The sequence below is a fragment of the Dryobates pubescens genome, chromosome 18 (genome assembly GCF_014839835.1).
Source record: "Dryobates pubescens isolate bDryPub1 chromosome 18, bDryPub1.pri, whole genome shotgun sequence".
NCBI lineage: Eukaryota > Metazoa > Chordata > Aves > Piciformes > Picidae > Dryobates > Dryobates pubescens.
Genome location: NC_071629.1, coordinates 14,988,181 through 15,011,067, shown reverse-complemented (window position 1 = coordinate 15,011,067; position 22,887 = coordinate 14,988,181). Strand labels below are relative to the sequence as shown.

Sequence of the window (22,887 nt, the reverse complement as noted above, 5' to 3'; positions counted from 1 at the left end):
CTCTGGTTCTGAAGTGTTCTGGGGTTTGTGTATTGTGCTCTCAAGTCTGAGTGTCCTGTGAAGCCTCAGAGACTCCAACCTGTGAAGCACCACACTAACAGTTCCTCTGCAGTGACATTTGGTGAGTGATTTAACTGCCAAACCTGCAGGGGGGATTTCTTTAGATTTGGGGGGTTAACACAGTCTTTTTCATGTGCTTTGGGACCATGGGAGATAGGAGTGCGGTGGGGAGGCGTGAACAGAACCAGAGTGAACGGGTGGCACCTAGGATGAAGCTTCCAAGTGTTCCTCCCTCTGCAGCTGGGTCAGAGCTGTGCTGGAGCACTAGGATCAGCAGCAGGGCATCTCAGCTGCTGCCGGTCTGGGCATAAATGAGAGAAGGGCTGTGGCAATCCCAGGGCCTGGCCCTGAGGAGGTGGAATGAGGGGAGATCTGGCATGCTTCTCCTGAAGGCAGGATGGTGGGGTCCAGCTCTGCTTGTCCCATAGCTTGCAGGAACTGGGGCTGAGCTTGGTTTTAGCCAGTTGTGATGGGGGCAGAAGAGATACCACAACAAAACTGGTAAGAAGGATTCAAGACATGCCTGCAGGGATGCAATTCAACTATGGAATGGTTTTGGTTGGAGACCTTAAAGCTCATCAAGTCCAACTGTTGACCCAGCACTGAGAGAAATGGTTTGTGGGATTTATGTTTGCTCAGGTGTTTTTGACTCGGTCTCAACCATAGAAGATGGCAGGATGGCCCAGCTCCCAGCTCAGAAGAAGCAGTCTTGCTGTTATTTTCTGCTTTACAAGTCCCACCTCCTTTTGAGGTGACTGATTCTGGGGCTGTCAGCTGATAGAGACTGGAAAGAAAGGTTAAAAAAACACCCACCTCTAATCCATGGTTTTCAGTAATATCACAATAATTTATAAAGGCATTAAAACATTCAACATCTATTAACAAGCTGATCATGGAAACAACACTTAAATTAGGAGGACGTTCTGGTGAAGTTGAAGGCACCTTGAAAGGAGATGGAGGAACAGGGAAAGCCAAACTAGCTCCTGCAGCACCCTCTTCACCCCAGCTGCATGGCTTTTTCCTGCAGGGGGAATTGGGTACTTTTCAGGGGGATTCACCTCCTCCAGCTACAGAAACATTTTACCAGGCACAGCTTCTGCACACTGATTTGGAAAGAGAGAGGGGGAAAAAAATATCACTTCAGGTTCCCCTGTTTGTGGCAGAGGCTGAGTGCCTATTTCACTAGGGTAGGAACAAGAGGGGGGAAAAAAGGCCCCAAAACCCAGCTGGCCCCAGTGGTGTTTATCACCCAGAGAGGCCAGGGGAGCTGTGGTGAGGATGGGAGCTGGAGCTATTTTGGTGTCATTAGCTCTGATAAGAGGCTCTGCCATGCACTGCCTGGAGCTAAGAGCCAGAGGAACTGAAGTCAGGCTGGAGGTAAACTAAGGAACCATTATGCTCTGCAGCAGCAGCTAATTAGGAAGCAGCCAGCCCTCAGAGCAGCTTTGCTGAAGGCAGTGCTGGGCTTTCACCTGCAGCCAGCTCAGAGCAGGCATTAACATCACCAGGTAGCACCTTTGCAGGGAGAGCTCCCATGGGTCTCACTGCCTGAGCTGAGCATTTACAGCAGGAACAGCCCAGGCGTGAAGCTCTCTGCAGGGAGCCTGGCTGGAGACACAGCTGTCACTTCTGCTGCTCATTGACAGCCTCCTGAAAATAGAGGGAGCTGCTTCATGGGGAATTTGCAGGCAGGAAGTTCAGAAGGGTTCACAGAGCCAACCAACCTGCCTTGGCTTAAGTTCTTTGGCTCTACAGTGGGTTTGAACTGGGGCCAGACTGGTGGTGCTGTCCCTCTGGAGTTGGTTTGTTTCCTAAGCCCCTCTGAGCTGCTCCAGCCAGCTCCCTCCAGCTGCAGAGGGACACATACAGAACTGCAGGAATTTATCTCCCATGCCTGACAGGGCAGGTGCTGTGTCAGGTACATCATTCTCCTCCACCCCCCCTTCCCTGCCTTATCTCTGCCTCTCATCACTGGGAAACTGATAAGAGTGTCCTGGGACAGAGGTTGCTTTTAACAAGCCTCTTTATCTCCCTTCTGTGGGAAAAGCTGCTCAGTTTATCAAGTCATAAACCCAGGGAAACATCTGAGGAAGGGGTTGAAAAACCAACCTTATCTCTGGCTGCTGGGATGAATGCACCCAACTCCTTAACCAAACTTGGGGTAGTTGGCTGGAGGCTCCACAGGAGGTAAAGCCCTGAGCCTTCAGCAGGCCAAAAACATCTCTGGTTCCAAACTCTTTGAAATCCCACCAAGGAGCAGTGACTCAGTGAGCCTATGAGCCTGGCACACTGACCATGCCATTAACACCTGAACAGCAGGTGGCTTTTCCACCACCCATTTATCAAGGCACAAAGCTGGGGGTACAGGGGGTCCCACAGATGTCTTCCCAACACATGGAACAGGACTGCAAGCCGACCACTTTATCACAAAAAGTCAAAAGCCTAAGTGAGTCTTCTCTGAGCTCTCCCTACACAGCAGCCGGCTGCTGGTGGTGATCTCCAGAGCAAGGACACCTCTCAAGGTTGTTCCTCAAGGCTGAGACCTTTCACCACCAGCAGATCTTTGGTAAGCAACGGACATTTGTCTTAGGGTAACTTTGATTTGTGTCTTGGTGACTTGGAGTCACCTCTGAAGTGGTGTTATTTTGTGCAGTAAGAAAGAGACAACTTTGCCCTCACGTGTGGCTGAAGTCACACAGGGACATACCTCAGGGAAACCACTTTTGCCGATGCCTTTGACAGTGATTCTTCAAGCAGTAAATCACCCAGTTGCAGCAAATCAAGATCAGCAGGATCCCCAGTGGGGATTCACCACACACTGGAGTATCAGGCGGGGTCCTAACCCATGATTCCTGACAGCTACCTGGTGATGGGACCTTCATACAGGTCACCAGTTCCACTGTGCTGACCAAGCCGCTCCGCAGCTGTCAGCTATGAGTTACAGTTGGGGTTTACAAACACATTCATTAGGTTTCAATAACCTAAAAATAGCAAGTCTGGGGGCTTAGAGGAGCTATTTCATTGGGTCCTCAGCCTTAAGAGTTTTATTAGTGGCTTTAGAAAGTTCAAAATCACTTGATGGCCAAGAATGGTGGATCAGGAGCAGAACTGCACTAAACCAGGAGGGGAAATGGGACCTTCATGCCTCTTTTAACCTGTTCAAAACACCAAATCTAAAGCAGAGCTCTAAAGTAGAGGCAGGGGCCCTGGGCTGTTTGTAGAGAAACACTGGGAAGAGCTTTCTCTGCAACACCAACCCTCAAGAGCTTTCATAAGCCCAGGAAGCTGCAGCACTGTTCAATTAACTGTTACTGGGAGGCCAAGGACCAGATGTGTGGAGAGCCCAGTAGAGCAAGGAAACCTTTGCTGCAGAAAGGCAGCTCAGAGTCTTCCATGGCAATACACTGTGTGGGGCAGAGTTCAGCATCCCCTCTATCTGTCAGGTGTTCAGCTCTGTGTGGTGGCCAGCTGCTGGCTGATACCTGAAACGGGGCTGTTGGGCTGAGCTTTCAGACCAGGCTGCCCGGCCAGGACACCACCGTCAGCGTGACTTTGTTCCTTTGCTCCTTCAGCATCGGGATGAGTTCAGAGTTGCTCATTCCTATTGCTGGCACTCCATTTACTGCCACAATTTCATCTCCACACCTAAGCAGGAGACAGGAAAAATGCTTGTCAGTACTTAATTCTTGTTAGCATCCTAGGACCCCTAATATCATCTAGCCCACCCTGAGCCAAGATCATCAACTGCTTGTTAAAGGACCTTTTTCACTTCTGAGTCAAAAGCAGCAAGGGAAGGACACTGCTGGTCCTTGAGTGAGGACAGTGAAGGTCACTGGCAGCATGACCAGCTGGCCAGTCAGCAAAGGGAAAAGTCACGGGAAACCCTGTGCTGATAAACACATCCCCAAGGTCACTGCTACAGCTGCTGGAGCAAGGTGAAGCATGCTGCAGTGCAACACAGCAGCCTTTAGAGTCCTGCTTGATCTGCCCACTCCTGTGACACACCAAGTTCTTCCCACCTTCCCTGTGCCTCATGGTGGCCTAGCAACAAGAACCCAGCTGCGCCTAGTCATCACACCAGGGTTCTGACCCAGCTCTGGCCTTTCCCACTGGTTTCAGTGCAGCAAAGCCCAGCTCCCTGCAATAAACCTACATTCCCTGTAAGCCAGCAGCCTCACTCTGGGTTTTCACAGCTCAGCAGCCTGCTGTAGACTTGTGGAGAAGCCAACTCTGTTGGTTCTGAGAGATGACACTTCACAAGAGTTCTCTGGGGTCCTCCAGCTCCACCATCCACTCACCTCACTGTCATTACCAACAAGCAGGTCAGCAAAGCTCCATTTCAGTTTCCAGCATAGGAGAGCTTTTGTTGCTCCTCCTAATGCAGGAGATACATTTTATTTCTAACTCTGGAACCTCCAGAACTCACCTCAACCATCTCCTTTCTACTTATACCCAATTGCCCATTAAAGCCTTCTTTACAGCCCTTTAAAAATCTAGCTGGTAATTCACCTTATTTGTAGATTTATAGAGAAACCAAACCCCTCATTACCACAGGACTTGGTCTGTTCCAGTTTTGGTAACTGCACAGGTGAGTGGCTAAGAGTTGGAAGTTGATAACTTTTAGCTCAGCTCATGAGCAGGGTGGAAAGCTGCCCTCAGCAGACTGACACAAGTCCCCACAGTGCTGCTGGTACAATCACCAGCCCCCTGGGGTGGCTCACACTTACTTCAGCTTCCTGTCCCGGAAGGCAGGAGTCCCAGGCACGATGGTTTTGATGAAGAATGGTTGGTTTCCTTTGCTCTCCTCAAAGCCTCCCACGATGCTGAAGCCCCAGCTTTCCAGGTTCCCTTTACTGAGGACAATATCTTGACAGCAGTGCAGGTAGCTGTGGAAAGGCACAGTCAGAAGCAGAGAGAGCTGAGGAGTGTCTCAAGGAAAACTCCCACCAGGCACTGATGCATCTTCTGGTTTTAAATATTTGAGACAACCCTTTTGCAGGGCATGTTAGAGGGACAGTTTTCACAGCTGGAGATGCCTGCCCTTTAGAAATCTTCCCAGGGCTTCTTTGAGAGTGAACAGAAAAATGCCACTCTAAAGGAATTTGAGACAGAGACACAGAATGGTGGGAGTTGGACAGAACCTCTTGGAGCTCATCCAGTCCAACCCCCTGGCTAAAGCAGGGTCACCCACAGCAGCTTGCCCAGAATCAGTGTTCAAGTGGGTTTGGAATCTCTCCAAGGAGACCACAACCTCTCTGGGCAGCCTGCTCCACATATCCCTGAAAGATTCATTAATAACCTCATGAATTCTACGGACCGAACATGCACAGTGCTCGTGACAAACCCGAACTCATCACGAGCAGCAGCTCCACCCCTGCAATGAAGGAGAACTGAGATGGGTTTATTCCTTCTGTACACACACTCAGTACAACATAGGCATTCACAAGCATAGTGTTGGGTTGAGGGTTGGACTCAATGATCTTAGAGATATTTTCTAACCTTAACAACTCTATGAAGTAGCCCTGATGGAAAGCAAACACAGGAGAAGAAAGGCTGCTGTGCCTCCTAACTACCACATCAGAATGTGAAAGGTCCTTCCTGCAGGCTCCACACCCTGTGTACAGCTGAGATACTGGACTCCTTGCAGACATCACAGGGCAGCTGGTGAACGATGCCCACTAAGGTGTGTCTCCTCAGCACACCTGAGGTATGCTGCAAGCACTACAGCTGCCTTGGAGAATGTGATGTTGAAGTGCCAGCAGCACTTGCTCCTTGAGTTTGTCCAGAGAGACACAAAGCCTTGGGAGGCAGCTCAGAAGGTGTGGCAGGAGCTCACGGAGGCAGCTCCCGTTCTCTGGCTCGCAGTCAGGTTACATTCTGGCACCGAGGAGCTGCTGGAGCTACCCTGTGTGAAACTGCTGCTGATCACCCCGCTGAGGTATTCCAGCAGCTAAACTTTTCCTAATAAACGTTTTCGCCTCAAGGGCTCTGCTTGAGCAGTTTGCAGATGAGTCTCAGATTTCAAAGGCCTTCTCAGTTAGCTTCTCACTAGGAGAAAGAGCCAATTATCCACTTGCAAACTGTAATTTACTTTTGTTTGAGTTCTTCACACACAAATGCTGCAAGACCCAGCTCTGCCTTCCCGATGCCTCAGTGGTTTTCTTCTGCTGGTGCCACACAAGTGTGAAAAAGACAGCTGTGAGAAACGTGCAGGGCATCTGGTGCAAACACAGCCCAGAGAGCAGAGTGGTCACCACAGAACATAAATAGAAACTTTTCCCCAGGAACTGGAAAGAGCTCTTTGCTAGAAATCAGTTTTTCTGTAAGAAAGAGGGATTTTTAGGAAGAGGAATGTGAATTTGCTGTAAGATAAAATTACTGTAGGGGATTGAAAAAAAGAAAGTTTCTTCTGACTGGAATCAGGTGATAGAACAAGAGGAAATGGCCAGGGGAGGTTTAGGCTGGGTAGTAGGAATTTATTACCTGCAAGAGTGGTCAAGCATTGGAACAGGCTGCCCAGAGATGTGGTGGAGTCACCAGCCCTGGAGGTGTTCCAGAAATGTGTGGACATGGCACCTGGGGACACGGTTTAGTGGTAGGACTCGATGATCTTCGAGGCCTTTACCAACTGAAACAATCCTGTGATTCTATGGTTCCAATTCTAGGGTTTACAGATAGTAAAAGGTTAAGTTGTGTTCTGAGGAACACCCTGCTGAGGCTGCAGTTCTGCAGTCTGGTGGAGCACCTAAGACTTGTTGCAGAGACAGCTCAGACTTAAAGGAGTCTACCTTTGGATAAATCTCAAGGAAAAAGGCAGGAGGAAAACTGCTTTTCCACCCCCTGAGAATGATCCATCAGCCACATAGTGCAGGGTTCATGTTTTCAGGAGTCAAAGGTTTTACAGCTGGCATTCCTGGTGTCCTCAAGACTCAGTGCAGTGAATTGGGACACCTCCTCCAAACTGGGATTTTATACTCTCTGGTACTTATTTAACGTAATACTGGGAAGAAATGACTAAAGCTCCTGTGTTCTGTTCTATCCATAGAATCACAGAATTGCTTAGGCTGGAAGAGACCTTTAAGGTCATCAAGTCCAACCATGAACCCAGCAATGCCAGGTCACCACTAAACCATGGCCCTCAGCACCACATCTACATGGCTTTTTAATCCCTCCAGGGATGGGGACTCCACCACTGCCCTGGGCAGCCTGGGCCAGGCCTTGAACCCTTCTGGGAAAGAAATTATTCCTCATGTCCACCCTAAACCTCCCCGAGGGCAACTTGAGGCCATTTCCTCTTGTCCTGTTGCTTGTTCCTTGGGAGAATAGACCAAGCCCTGTCTTATCTCCAACCTTCTTTCAAGGAGTTGTAGAGAGTCTTCCCTCAGTCTCCCTTCTCCAGGCTGAACAACCCCAGTTCCCTCAGATGCTCCTCACCAGACCTCTTCTCCAGCCTTTTCACCAGCTTTGTTGTCCTTCTCTGGACACAGTCTAGCCTCTCAATGTCCTTCTTGAAGTGAAGGGTCCAAAACTGACCCCGGTATTTGAGGTGGGGCCTCACCAATGCCCAATACAGGGGGGATGATAATCCCTGCCCCAGTGCTGCTGGCCACACTATTGCTGATCCAAGCCAGGATGCTGGTGGCCTTCTTGGCCACCCAGGCACACTCTGGCTCATCCTCAGCCAGCTGTGGACCAGCACCCCCAGGTCCTTTCCTCGTGGGCAGTTTCCAGCCACTCTGCCCCAAGCCTAAAGCATTCAACGGGGTGGTTGTGACCCAAGTGCAGGACTCACCCCTTGGCTTTGTTGAGGGTTTCCTCTAAGGGAGAATCCTTTTATCTGCTGGATTGGAGCAGTAATTAGGGGGAAAAAAGAAAGAAAAAGACAAAAAAGCTGAACAAACCCAAACCAAAATCACTGCCAGCAATTTCTAGGGAGTTTTGGTATATTTCAAGGGAGTGTGACACACACAGGGTCTGAGTGGCACTTCCTCTGTAGCACTTCTGGCTTAGAGCCCAGTTTGTGTGTGTCAGGAGCTCTCTGCAACATGAACCAAAAACCAGTGAGTGAGGACAGCTGGGGTCCTCACTTCAACTGCAGAGTCCTGAGCTGCACTAAGTGCCAGTGCAAAGGTGCCCTGAACATTTCCAGGTGACAGACTAGGGTGCCATCCAGGTTATGGATTATTCTCAAGCAATAATCAAACATGATCTGATTGTGGCAGCAAATAAAAGATTGCTTAACTGGTAGGCAGATTCTTGGTGGCTTTAGGGCCATTCTGAGGATGACCAAGTAGCTGCTGCCAGGTCTTACAGTGAGCAGATGGAAAAATGAGCAAGGAAGCACAAAAATTACAGACATTTTTAGTACTGGAAACAAGGAGGAAGGTTTTGTCAGATCCAGAGATGAAATAACCTTGGCTTTGTGCCTCCTAACAACCCTCACACCCTCAGAAGAGCTACAGATAAATTCAGATGCCTGAGTTTAGGCTGGAGAAGGACTGAAAAGCAGGAAGGGCATCTGAAATCATTGTTCCCTGCTTCAGGAGTCAGGAACAATCCAATGAAGAGAAGCCAGCATGAATACCATACCATCAGCAAAAGGCTTTCAAGGCATGCATTAAATGGCAGGTAACATCAGTGCACTCCTACAGTGAAGGCAAGTGGCCATTCCAGACCTTGTAGCAGAAAGGTGGGGAATCTACAACCCACCAGACATCCCCACCAATCGTTAAAGGAAGAAGGGAGAGAGCAGAGGCAGGTTTTGCCTTGCTCCACTGCAGGAGTACCCACAAACACCAGCCAGCATTTGAGGGTTTGTGCTCAAATCTGAGCTACCCAGGTGCAGCTCAGGGCCAGTTCCCACCAGAGCGCAGAGGACAGGCAGGCTGATTCCCTGGGAGAGCAGAGCAAGCTGGTAGGATGGTGCTGAGAACTACAGCTGCTCCAGACACAAAAGATCCCTTCCCTGGGCTGTTTTGTTTAGCATTTACAGGCTGCTAAGCAACACCAGGGCAACGTGACAGAGGCTTTGTTAGTATTTCTTCTTTCAGGTGCCTCAGGAAACAAGGCTGTAAATAATCCAGGCTTCCCACAGAAGGGTTTGGTTTTACTGCTCCACGTGCATGATGCTCCTCCAGTCAGCTGCAATGGCAACAGCCTCTACCTTTAAAAGCTGAATGTATTTTGATGGAAGTGAGCAAACCAGAGGTTAACCTCTCCTGGAAAGAGGCAAATTCCAGCTTGCAAAGCCCAAAACTCACATTCCAGAATTCAAGTCTCAGTTTCTGGTTTAGTTCTCTAAGACAAAAAGGTTGTCAGGAACTTCTGAAATACTGTCCATCAGTACTGGGGAGAGAAGTGGGGGAACCATGGGTCACACCATAAAAAGCAGGGGAAGTTCCTTATGTATTCATGGCACTGTCATCTTGTGGACAAATGCACTGCTTTAGAGCTAAGTGAGAATACCAGTAAAGCTTCCAAGTCACCCCACAAAGCCATTAGTGACTGGTGTTTGAGTCAGCTCTGTGCCTGAGCAGATCTCTGCAGTCACCAAACAAACATACCTGGGCAATCCAAGCCATGTGATCCAGAGGGGAGACCAGCCAAATCCCTGCTCCTTGATGTCTGAAGATGGCTCTGGCGAGTTCAGAGAAAGGATTTCCAAGGCTTTCAGTACAACTGAGTGGGAAGCTGCATTAGATTTCAATGCTGCAACAGCTTCATAGTAGTTCAGATGAGTCAGATCAATGCCATTGATGCTCAAAAGTACATCTCCTGTTGATGAGATAAGACAGGACTATTACAGACCAACTTCCACTGAAAAGAGCCCCAGTTCCTGAAGGCTGAGGAGCGCGAGAGGCTGCTCACCTCGCTTGATCCGGCCGTCCCTGAAGAGGCAGCCAATGGGCTGCACGCTCGTTACATATATAGGGAGCTTGTTTTTGTTATCCCTTCCACCTCCAATGGTTATTCCTAAAGATTCCTTTGGTTCCTTTTTTATTGCAACTGTCTTCTCGTGACTGATGTATCCCTGAGGTAAATCCTACAAAAGAACAAGAGAGAAAATGAGCTTCATTAAAGTAATTAGCATGAGGGGCCCAGAGCTGGGAGATAATGACACAGCATCTTCTATCTTTAGTCCAGAGCATTTCAGCCACGTTGCCTGAGGGCATAAACAATTGTATATGGATTATAAAGTACATCATCATACATAAAAGACTGGGGGGGGGGATCTCCTCAATGCTGATCAATACTTAAAGGCTGGGTGTCAAGAGGATGGGACCAGTCTGCTTTCAGTGGTGCCCAGTGACAGGTCAAGGGGTAACAGACACAAACTTGAACATAAGAAGTTCCATCTAAACCTGAGGAGAAACTTCTTTAATTTAAGGGTGACAGAACCCTGCAGCAGGCTCCCCAGAAAGCTGGTGGAGTCTCCATCTCTAGAGACATTCCAAACCTGCCTGGATGTGTTCCTGGGGGTGAACCTGCCTTGGCAGGGGACTTGGACTCAGTCTTCAGAGGTCCCTTCCCAGCCCCTAGCATTCTGTGATTCCAAAGTGATACCAGACAACTGAGGCACTGCTCAGATCCTCATGATCTGTAGAGATGTTGGAGAAATAACATGGTGAATCCAGGAACCACACTCCAGAGACATTTAAATCCAGATCTAAGCAGTTGTGGCAAGTTTTCTCCCTCAAGTGGAAGTTCTTTGCATAAAGCAAATCTCTCTTGGTGGTTCTCCTCTTACTCAGTGTTTCTTACACTATACCAAGGGATGGCAGACACAACACTGAGGTCACAGGAGCACCACAGTGTAATTTGTGTAGTTTCTACTTCTCTAAAGCCCTGTAGCTCCATATCAAAAGTGTATCTTAGTGTCATCATGCAACACCCTGAATGCATTGTGCTTGATGGAATTTGAGAAGCAAGCCTTAAGCATCTTATGGATGCTGAATTTCCCATTACTCTTTCCAGACAGGAAAGGATTAAGCACTGCTTCTCACATCAACATTAGAGACACTTGAAGGAGTTTTCATAGAGTGATAGAGCTGCTGAAGTTGGAAAAGACCTTTGAGATCATCAAGTCCAACCACTTACCTACAGCTCATAGTCCTACCACTGCTGCTAAACTACTGCCACTAAACCACCATCCTCAGCACCACATCCACGTTATCTTTTAAATACCTGTAGGGATGGTGACTCCATCAGCTCCCTGTGCAGCCTGTTCCAAGGCCTGGGAGCCCTTTCTGTGTAGAAATTTTTCCTAATATCCAACCTGAACCTCCCATAGCACAATTTGAGGCCATTAACTCTTGTCTTGTCACTTGCTGCATGAGAAGAGACCCACCCCCACCTGGCTCCACTCTCCTTTGAGGTAGTTGCAGAGGACAATGAGGTCTCCCCTCAGCCTCCTCACTTTCTGGCACATTTTCCCCTGCAAACTGTTTCCCATGTGACAAGTGTACAGATCTCCAGTACCAAAAGCTACAAACCTGCTGCCTCTCAGTAGCTGGAGAAGTAATGGAGCCACTGATCAGTCTCATCAGATAAATCACCATCAGAGAACAAACAAAATGAATCTGCTGGAGCCAGAGTAAGCAGAGCTTTTGCTGTTAGTTACAGAACTCACCTTCTGGTAGTGAGATTTTCTTCTGTAGTGGTTCTGGTCCACTCGTCTGCGATGGTGCACTGGGCTTCCTCCATTGCTGCTGCTGCTGCTGCTGCTACTGCTGCTGTTGTTGGAGGTGCTGCTATCTTCTACTGGGTCTGACAGCTGCATGCCTGGCTGCCTCAAGATGACAAAGTTCACTCTGGATTCAGTGGTCTGCCAGGAGAAGCACAGTAAGTGTCAATCAAGACAGACAGGAAATACTAGAACAGGTACTTAATCTACTTGGAGATGGCACTGCTCACTCACGGAGGGTTGTACAAGATGACCTTGGAGGGTCCTTTCCAACCTGATGCATTCTGTGTTAAGAAGTTTGGGATGGCATTTTCTTGGGGAGAGAGAAGGGCTGGGGTTAATTTCTATAGGGCCTGAATCAGGGCTATACAACATGAGGCAATGGATCTGTGGAGAGCCACAGAACCATACAGTGAAGAGACAAAGGAAATTAGCAAGTGTTACAAGGAGCAAGAGGAGAGGCTGGCTTCACTCACGCCTCCTCCCCCACAGACACCAAACAAGAGAAAGTGCAGAGGGATGATTAATTCCTCCACTTCAGTACAAATAACCAAACCAACATACTGTGTTGTGACACAAAGGGAACAGAACTAGAAGGCTGGCTGGTCCACTTGCTGGACCATGATAGGAGTGCAAGATGCTTTTCTTCCATTGCAAAGAACCTTGCTAAAGCCCTTCCCCTCCCAGCTCATCTACCACATCTATTGTTCAACATCTCCCACCCACTTTTTCACTCCCCAGAGTACCTGAAGACATGACCTTTAGTCTAGGAGTGCTGCCAGTTAAGCACTTAACCAGCTGTAGGCCTGGCCTTGGCAAAACTATACAGGGAGAGTATTCCCCATTGTTCCTGCTCCTCTGACTTGGGCTGCTCTTTCAGATGGACAAAACCTTATTGTGAAGGACTCCACCAGGGCAAGGCCTTGGTGCTTACCTGAGGCATTTCCGACAAGAGACCGGAAGGATTTGGGCTTGAAGGGACCTTAAAGACCATCTAGTTCTAACCCCCCCTACTAGTCCCACCTTCTTCTAGGCCAAGTTGCTTCAGGCTCCATCCAGTCTGACTTTGAACTCTTCAAGCTTGGTGGCTGCACAGTTTCTCTGGACAACTTGTTCCAATGCCTCACCACCCTCAAGGGGAAGAATTTCCTCCTAATGTATAATCTAAATGCACTTCTTCCAGTTTGGAGCCATCAGTCTTTGTCCTGTCATTCCACACCTTTGTAAAAAATCCCTCTCTGGCTCTCCTGAAGCTCCCTTCAAAGGCTGCTGGAATCTTCTCTTCTCCAGGCTGAGCAATCCCAACTCTGAGTTGCTCCAGCCCACCAATCACATTCATGGCTTCCTCTAGACCTGCTCCAACAGTTCCATGTCCTTTTTGTGTTAGGGGGCTCCAGAGCTGGTCCCAGCACTGCAGGTGGGGTCTCAGCAGAGGGGCAGGATCCCCACCCTCCACCTGCTGCCCGTGCTGCTGGGGATCAGCCCAGGATTTGTTTGGCTTTCTGGACTGGAAGTGCACACTGCCAGCTCATCAACCACTACCACAAGTCCTTCTCAGCACTGCTCTCTGTCCTTTTTCCACCCAGCCTGTATTTGTGCCTGGGACTGCCCTGACCCAGGTGCAGAACCTTGCACTGCTCATCAAGCACGGTTGTTACCCTCCCTTCTTGACATGGGACCCTGGTGACCCAGCACCCTGGCAGCAGTGAATCCCCTTTGCCTTGGGAGAAGGACTGCAGCAACTATTTGTTTGGTGGTTTGTTGTGGGATTTTTTTTTTGTTTATTTGTTTTTTCTTGGTCTTTTCAAATTGAGTACAGCAGGGTTTTGTTTTCTGAAACTGAATGTAAAAGCCTCTTGTCTCCAGAGCCTCTTCAGATGGAGCAATTTTTTCCCCAGACAAGTTGGCACAAATCCATGTCTTCAGAAAATATACTGTAAACATCACGTCCTAAGGTGGGGATTTGCCCTCTCCTTCAACCAGAGCACCAGACTGTGCACAGTAGGTATGGCTGTGCACACACAGACATACCCAGCTGTAAATGCTACTTTATAATTAAGGGCAGAAGGACTCTTTTGCAAATGGCTTGCAATCAAAATTAAATTACCATTTAACCAAGGATTTGAATTAGCCCTTAGAAGAACAGATAACGTTTGGAAGCCTCTCACAGTTCTGCACCAATGTCACATTGAAAGGATTTCACTCCCCAAACCTAATGAAGCCAGTTTTGAGACTGGTTTCAGTGGGATCAAGAAGAGTTCCTCGGGTAGGAGTTGTGTTTGTACATGACAACAGAAATACAGCAGCTCTTGTGGGATGCCAACAAAATTCCAAGAGGCCACAGAACAGAATCAGTGCTGGAACTCTTGCTCTTGCTCTTCTCCCATGCCACTGTGCTCCTCTGCTGATTAACCAGGAAGAGGACTGGCTCTCCCTCACTGCTGACCTCAGATCCTTCCCAGGATATAAACAGTATGTGATGAGATGTATTGTGTCAGGATCTTTAGATAAAGACCAGAAACTGAAGGTCACTGCCTAGGGAGATAAAGAATTTAAACTGATCTGCAGGATTTCTGCTGTATATGGAGTAATCCTTACTCCTCAACCAAAAATCCTTGCCCATCTCTTTCACCAAAACATTTGGCATGCTGCAGCAGGAGCACATTCCTGTCATGCAGGGAAAGACCACCTCTCTCCTACTCATTTTGTACTTCAGAATGTTTTTTGCTTGATGTGATTTCTAGACTCCCTTCCCAAATTCAGGTAAAATGGGGAGAGAAGACTTCAAATCAGTAAAGAGGGTTCCATTGTGTGCTGCCAGCTTGTCACATCTCACAGCAAACACCCTCAGTTTGACCACTTGAAGCACAAGGTAGTCCTAATCCTTCCCTCTCTCTGCTGAATGCATCTACATGGGGCATATGAAAGGCTCCAAACACCACATCATGAAGCAGGATCCAGTGGCCTCAGCTGAACTGATGTGCCAAGAGCAACTGCCTCGCTTCAGACTTGTCAGAGATGACTCATGATAGATTCCCACTCTTCGTGTTTATCTTCATTTGGAAGCAGCGCTTCCCACACAACCGCAGGGAAGTCACTTTCCCAAAGAGACATTTCAGGGGATGCAGTTTGCTCCAGTGTATTCTGTTAGCCCTTGGGTCAGAACAGGAGCCCTGCCATCGAGGCAGACAGCTGCAGAGTCACTCACAATGCAACCTCACCGTCACGTCAGAAATTACCTGGATGATCTGTGCAGCAGCCTCAGGTGTTCCTTGCCTCAAATCCTGGCCATTTATCGACAGGACTCTGTCATTCCGACTCAGCTTTCCATTTTTGGCTGCCAAACCTCCCTCTAACAGATCTAGAATAAAAATCCCTGCCTCATCAGTCTTCCTGATGAGTTTGATGCCCAAGGGTTCGGATCGGTCTCTCTTTATCAAGGTAACGTGGATCACTTCCCGGTTTGCAGCAGAAGTGGAATCCTGCTGTGCAGACTTGTTGGAAAACCCCTTCTCCTGCAGGACCATGAGGTGGAGAACAGGACCTGGGTGGCGCAGGAAGGAGACAGCTTGGCAGTGAGTCACACTGCTGATGTTGACGCCATTCACCTAGAAAGACAAACAAACCAGAGTCACTAATCAGGACCTGCATAATTTAGGCACTGTCCGCAGCGGAACATCACCAAGTCAGAGGCAGGATGTGCAACTCCCTGTGCAGTGCTGGGGCTGAAGCAGCTGCTTCTGAGGCGCTTCAGAGAGCAGAGCTTTCTACAAAAGAATGCAGAAAGCAGGTGAGAGGAGATAAAAATTGATGGTGAATAGCTGAGGGCAGGGCCTGGACAACACACAGAACTAATCTGAAGCAGAACAGCTTTCCTTTAACTTCCAGCATTCAACACACACTTGGAAGAGAAGACTCAAGCTGGAGACTACCCATCCTCACTTTTAAGGTGAAGAGTGGTCCATAGTCTATAAGCTTCTGGAATCATCACTCTAATCTAGCTCTGAGAAGCTTATTTTTGCTTTGTCTGCTGGCACATTAGACTCTGTGTAGGATGTTAATGGGGCTACCCAGTGTGGGGACCTCCCCTATTTACAGCCCGGCCAAGACCAAGACATGTCAGAACTACTCAGAGGTTGGTCCACAGTCCAACAGGATAACTAGGTCTTTCTGGCTTGTCAAATGATCAGGCAGCCATAGCCAGGAGGTGCTAACAGTCCTCACTGCTGCTGCGAACAAGTTTCTGTCCCCCTGCTCAGCCCACTGCCATGCAGTGTGAATCATCTCTAAACCAAATTTCACCATGGGTCAAGCACAGGATGAGGTTGGTGCTCTTGATTACTTCCATTACATACTTCAAGTCATGAGGTCTTAAACTTTGGTCCTGCCCATTGAGAATATGCAGCTTAAGCAACATAGCAGAGCAAGCAATTAGGTTTCCCAAGTAGAGCACACAGAGCTTTGGAGAGAAATGATGCTACTGGGTGAAATTTGTCACCTAGAAAGCTTTTTAATTTATCACAAATGGTCTAAATTTCAAAAAGCTATCAAACTGATAAGGTAAATATGAGTATGGGTGAAAAGAACCTCAAAGGTCTGCTTATTAAACATCTGAAATATCACCTGTTGTGACAGGACAAGAGATGGTGATTGTAAACTGAAAGAGGGAGATTCAGACCAGATAGAAAGATGACATTTTTTATGCCGTCAGTGATGAGACCCTGGCCCAGGTTACCCAGAGGTGATAGATGCCCTATCCCTGGAACCATTCCAGGTCAGATTGTCTGGGGCTCTGAGGAACCTGCTCTGATTGAAGATGTCACTGCTGAGTGCAAGAGTTGTTGGATTAGATAAGCTTTAAAGACCCCTTCCAACCCAAACCTGTCTATGAGCGTACAATTCTCAGCCCCAGCTGAGAACCACGCACAAGTCTGATTACAGCTCTTAAGTCCCCAGCTGTAGATTTCCCTGGTTTTTAGGCACCTCTCCTCCCGAAGCTCTCAGCCCAAATCAAGAGAAGCTGTGGGATTACCCGTGGGGTTTGACATACCTCAAGAATATGGTCCCCAGGTGCTATTCTTCCATCTGCAGCGATGACAGAATCTCGTAAGACTTCCTGAACAACGATGTTTCCTAGGGGGGTGTCTTTACCCCCAACTATCCTCATCCCCAGCTCCTCCTCTGGGTCTTCCCGGTGAATTTCAATTGTGGTTGTTTCAGCCACCAGACTAGTCCTCTGAGGAAGGTCTGATGGTGGAAAATGAAGAGAAAAAAATGAGACATCAATAGATTTTTTCCCTTCACACATCACCACAAGATTTACAACACTGGCAGGTTGTGTCCAAAGTAGTATCTGCAAGGAAAGCAGCTCTCAGGAGAGGAAAGAGCAGGTCAGATTAAAAGCTCAAAAAGGCCCTGTTACATTATAGCTTCTCTAGAATGTTTCACATCATCTCCTATCTTACAGCAAATTTAAGCTCTCTGATTATAATTTCTTGAGCTTTAAAAGGCAATCAGTATGCTTCACTATTTTGGGATTTCTTTTCCTATGGTGACAGCTGGCCTACTGGAAGAGTACAAAGAATGCCAAATCCCATGATGCCCATTAGAAAAGGGGACTAGTGAGCTGTAATTACTGGTCTGTGGTGGCTTTACCAGAGGCAGCTCACTTCACTTCCTTCCTCTCATTTCCTTTCGTCCTCTTTTCCCATCCCTCCCATAAGACAGGAGTGATGGTTACCTATTTCACAGCATACAGAAAACTAAGCAGCGCTTCTCAGACACTTTGAAGACTCAGAGATTCACAGAATGGGTTGAGCTGGAAGGGACCTTAAAGATTATCTAGTTACAACCCCTGTGCCACAGGAAGGAATACCTTCCACTAGATCTGGATGCTCAAGGCCCTGTCCAACGTGGCCTTGAACGCCTCCCGGGAGGGGATATACACAACCTCTTATGGCAACCAGTTCCAGCATCTCACCACCCTCACTGTAACGAATTTCCTTCTAATACCCAGTCTAAATCCATCCTTTTCCAGCTTCAAGCCAGTGTCCCTCATCCTAGCACTACAAGATGAGAGCTGTTGTTAGGAAGCAGTATTACATCCGCCAGCACTGCAACGCTCAGGGCTGCTCGAATGAAGGCAGGCATGCTGCCTGTCAGGGTAAGCTGCAGCTGTCACATAAGAGATGCAAAACCTGCCCCAAGTGTACTTGGGAAAAAGCCAACAGAGAAGTAAACTGAGCTGTGGGTTAACTCTGGCACAAGCACAGTATTGCCAGCTCCAGCACCTGCACACTTGGAAACCAAGACTAACTTTGAAACAAGGCACTGAAACTGCAGCACTGCTGCTGCTGCCTTCTCATGGGGGCTGAGCTGAGCAGCTCTGCACTGACTTGGGGATGGTTATTTCCCTCTGCAAGGGTTCCATATCTGACTATTCATCCAAAAACCAAGTTATGCTCTAAAAGTACACTTGCTACACACCATTGGGGAGGTACTGCCCACTCCAGGAACCAACTGTATATTTAACTTTCTTAATAAGATTAAGAAACTGGAATCTTTCCTAATTACCAGTTACTTGGCTGCTGCAAGTGCTTTAAGTGCTGCTTATCCCCATTGACAGGGGCTGCCTTTGTTCCTGCAAAGAATGCTGCAAATACTCAGTTGCAGCCTAACAGAGATTCTCTGAACTGATTTGCCCAGGCAGTTTTGGCTTGTGAGCAGATCCTGCCACACCTCATGCATATGAATGTCTGTCAAGGACAAGAAGGTAGGACAAGACGATTCTTGGGGTCACTTCCAACTTGGCATTCTGTGATTCTATGACAAGCTGAGGAAGGAGGTAACTGATGGCTACTAATGGCTGAACAGCACTGAGGATATCCAGGCATGTCTGGGACACTTTACATATGGAATAGCCTGAGATAATGACCTCATTTTTATATGATAAAAGGTAATGACATAATTACATTTCTGTATCAAACTCTCACCTTCTTCTGTCTCCTCAAAAGCTGGATTAACCAGTCCAGGTTCTGCAGTCCCCAGTGATACCACAGCAGCTGCAGAGCTTTCTGCCACGAGTGATGATCCTCCACTTGGTACCTCTGGATCCTTGGGTGTGTTGGTCTCCACCTTGGCAGGAGGATCTTCCTTCCCTTTAGAAACAGGATTCTTCTTCTGCTGTAGTTCAGATTTGTACTTCTTGAACCCAGGACACCTATAGAGAGATTGTCAGGGACTGTAAGTGGTTCTTCTCTGCCCGTGGGGTTAACCCAGCACATGCAAGTGCTAACTGACAAAGGTATGAGAAGAAGCATGTTCAAGGTCTCACCAGCTGCAAAGTTTGTATGACAAATGCTAAAATGTACTCTCATTTCACCTTCAGCTTCCACTTGTAGTAATGCCATCTTAAGAGCAAGGTGTTATTTGTTTACTGTCAACATGTAAAAGAGGAGAATGTAATAGGAACAGGAGTCTCCCTTGCTAAATATTTACCTGGCAAATACTTGGTGAAGAAAATACCTCTTCAAATATAAGGAAATACTTAGCTCTGACCTTTTGGAGAAGACTATGAACTGTATCTCTACACAAAGGAAGCAGCTCAATGCTTAAGCTCAGCCTTGAATTAGGCTTTGTTTTTAATAAACCAGACACGTGCAAGAGCAACAAACCGGGCCTGGGGTTGATTTTTGTTTTGCTGAACAAGACCTGACCCCCAGACCCTCTCCAGTCCACACAGACGATGGCTCTACCTAAACAATAGTTTGGAGGAGTTTATACTCCCGTTGTCTGCTTCCTACAAGAAGGTTCAAGAAGTAATCCTACACTCAACAAAACGTGCTCTGTTTGCAGCCACACCACAGCCAGCCTATCTCAGCAAAAAACAGTGAGGAAAAACAAGCTCTTTTATCGAGAGCACTTGTAAAAACCCGAGGTGGCAGGTGAGGAGGGTGATGAATGCAAAAGCATCGCTTTCTGAGACATGAGTAGTATTGGGTGTTTACCAGAGCCACTTTTCAAATTAAAATGCACAATTTACAGTCTGGCTAAACAAGTCTGGTCCCACTATTACCTCCTCTGGTTTATTCACAGTCATTTATTCTCAAGGTACTACGCTGACCCTGAAACTTTAAAACAGAACCTGACTGACCCACTTATGCACATGTGCCTCTTGTCAAGAAAAATTCACTTTGCAAAGGGCAGAGAAACATCTCATCAAAAGAAATTTCTAGATGCTTCTTATTTCCTTAAGTCTCCTATCAGTTAATCTCGCTTCAAACTGAAACCCAGGAGCACACAAATCCCACTGTGATTTTTTTTCCCCTTTTTTAAAAAAACAAAAATCTTTTCCAGTCTGTGCTCACAGCCCAGGTGAAATAACCTCAGTGCTTACCACAGACCCTCCCCTGAGGAAGGGGGACCAAGAATTACAAGATGTAGAAGAGAATGACATAGTTTCCAGACAAGTCTCTAGGGTAAACATTTCGGGTGCCTCCCTCGTCTGCATTTAACTCCTGTGCCAAAAGGATTAATAAGTGACAGAAGTTTACTGATAGCAGAGGAGATTTGCAGAGCAGAGAGGAAGGCCCAGCCCTGGTGTGGGCCATGGCTCCAGCTGCACCACATCCAGGCAGCCCTGTCCCTGCAGGCTAAGCATTCAGCCCTGCCTGGTGACAAGAAAGCAGGACAAGGAGCTACTGCATGACAAAAGAGATTCTAAACCTTCACAGAAGGAGAGAAAGGGGCAGACAAGAATCTTTGTCACTTCCCCTGACCAACAGAAGCTCTCAGCTCTTGGTGCTGGTTAGCCTATACACAAAAAGCCACACCACAGCTGAAGGGAAACAAGCCTGTTGCATTTCTCACTGCCCCCTGACAAAGTACACACTGCCAAGAAAGGTCTGCTTCCACCCAGTCAGGCTTGCACTTAGCTCCCTTTCCTGCAATCATTAACTAGGGAGGAACAAGTGTTCCAGCAAGACCTCTTTGTCACCTGCACCTCTTAAAGTGACAATATTCTGCCTGCCACCAGCTCAGCCAGCAGTGGAAGCACCAAAACACATCTCTGCTGGCAACCACAAGAAAAAAAATGTCTCTTTTCCTCTACACATGGGGGGGGAGGAGAAAGAAAAAAGAAAAGCATTTTTTCATTTGCTCTTTCTTAACAAAAGAAAGAAAGGGGATAATGGAATTCTAAGTAGGTGATTCAGCATCTGCATAATGTGCAGCTTGGAGGGACTTCCATTATTTGGATCAAAGACTTATGCACTGCACATCTTAATTGGACCAATTATACTGGCAACTCTGTGCCATCCCTTGCTTCCAGAGTGTTGACTTTGGCCCTTTCTTTCTTCTCTGCCCAAGTGAAACAAGAATAAGCATGTTAGGCAATTTGCAGTCAGGTGCCCCAGATCAGGACACAAATTTATATACATTTGCTACATTATAGACATTTGAGGCCAATGGGGATGAAGTTCAAGAAGGCCAAGTGTTGGGCCCTGTACTCAGCTCATAACAACCCCATGAATGCTACAGGATGGGGACAGAGCAGCTGGAAAGTGCCCAGTGGAAAAGGATCTGGGGTGCTGATTGACAGTTGGCTGAACATGAGTCAGAGTGTGCCCAGGTGGACAAGAAGGCCACCAGTATCCTGGCTTGGATCAGCAGGAGTGTGGCCAGCAGGACCAGGCAGTGGTAAGAGTACTGGGCACTGGTGAGGCCACACCTCAAAGCCTGGGTTCAGTTTTGGACTCCTCACACCAAGAACAACATTGATGGGCTGGAGAATGTCCAGAGAAGGGCAGCAACACTGGTGAAGGGTCTGAAGAACAGGGCTGGTGAGGAGCAGCTGAGGGAACTGGCATTGTTCACCCTGGAGAAAAGGAGGCAGAAGGGAGACCTCCTGGCTCTCTACAACTCCCTGAAAGGGAGCTGGGTGGGGGCTGGTCTGCTCTTCCAAGAAACAAGCAACAGGATGTGAGGAAACAGCTTCAAGCTGCCCCAGGAGAGGCTTAAGTTGGACATGAGGCACAATTCCTTCCCAAAAAGAGTTGTCAAGCCCTGGACCAGGCTGCCCAGGGCAGTGGTGGTGGAACCATCCCTAGAAGTGTTAAAAAAACATGTAGATGTGGTGCGGAGGGACATGCTTTAGCAGTGACCTGGCAATGCTGGGTTAACCAGCTGGACTTATCTTAGAGGTCTTTTCCAACCTTAATGATTCTATGATAGGTTTTGTGTCTGCAGACAACTTGCAGGCAAGCATCTCACTCTTTGCCTCCAAAGCATATGTGAGCTGGCCTCCCTCACACACAATTACACTGTCTTCACCCACCCACTTCTGTAGCCTCACCCTCCATCATCTTTTGTTTCCCATCTTGCCCCAGTTTAAGAACTGTGCTGAGAATGGATCTTTCTGGTCAGGAGCACAGCAGACAAGGAGGACTAACATAATGTAAACAGCAACACACCTGTTCTGTAGGTGAGCTTCTAGTTCACACCTCTGCATTGTCTGCTGACACTCATCCTTGAAAGGACAGAAGACAATCAGCTTGTCCAGGAGGTTCCGGACCAGAAGGCTGGACTTGTGGCACTGCTGGAATGAGAGCTTCTTCCGGTCCATGGGACAAAAGTTATACTCCTGCATGAAGTTCTCAAGGCACTTGAAACAGTATGTATGTCCACAGGGGGTGTCCATGGGCTGCAGCAGAGGCTGAAGGCAGATGTGGCAGATGAGTTCATCGTCCACTTCATCCTGGAAGTTGTAGAGATGATTGTCCAGCAAGAGATGGAACTGACCACATTCACTGCAGAGTTCACTGACTTGGGATGTGTGTTCTTCTGCTGCAGGATCAGCCATGGTGGCCAGCATCAGGTAGTCTGGGCTCAGCAGCAAGGAAACTTGTCACGAAGTAGCTGTCTGGCTGGGGACCTCTAATGATAGGGAGACAGAGAGACATATCCAGCCAGCTGTTAACAATTAAGTTGCAACCCTGCTTTAAGTCCCCTCTGCTATCTTCACCCTCACCTACCCTCCTTAGGGCTCTTCCTTCCAGAGTGACCTTATGAATGATCAACTCATGGATCAGAGAACGCAAGGACCTGATTCAGCACATGGATAAACTGAAGACTGAAGTCCTCTACAC

General features: G+C 47.9%; 1 protein-coding gene across 1 annotated transcript; it reads right to left on the bottom strand.

Moving 5' to 3' along the window:
- Window positions 1-2,773: 2,773 nt before the first annotated feature.
- On the bottom strand, window positions 2,774-22,670 carry LOC104300132 (ligand of Numb protein X 2). The gene is made up of 9 exons (XM_009900381.2): window positions 22,213-22,670; window positions 18,736-18,962; window positions 16,794-16,990; window positions 14,983-15,351; window positions 11,690-11,884; window positions 9,928-10,102; window positions 9,624-9,834; window positions 4,788-4,946; window positions 2,774-3,705 (listed from the first exon to the last, which is right to left on the bottom strand). Exons 1-9 carry the CDS (start codon window positions 22,611-22,613, stop codon window positions 3,570-3,572), a joined length of 2,070 nt encoding a protein of 689 aa, XP_009898683.2. The 5' UTR covers window positions 22,614-22,670; the 3' UTR covers window positions 2,774-3,569.
- Between the last annotated feature and the right edge of the window lie 217 nt (window positions 22,671-22,887).

Bases quoted from the DNA above. Each gene is read 5' to 3' on its own strand.
- LOC104300132 (XM_009900381.2), bottom strand. From the start codon at position 22,613: ATGCTGGCCACCATGGCTGATCCTGCAGCAGAAGAACACACATCCCAA. The intron at 15,352-16,793 runs GTATGTCAAACC...TTGTCTTTCTAG, and splicing joins CTGGGGACCATATTCTTGAG to GTGAATGGCGTCAACATCAG. The intron at 3,706-4,787 runs GTAAGTGTGAGC...TCTCCTGCTTAG, and splicing joins TTCCGGGACAGGAAGCTGAA to GTGTGGAGATGAAATTGTGG.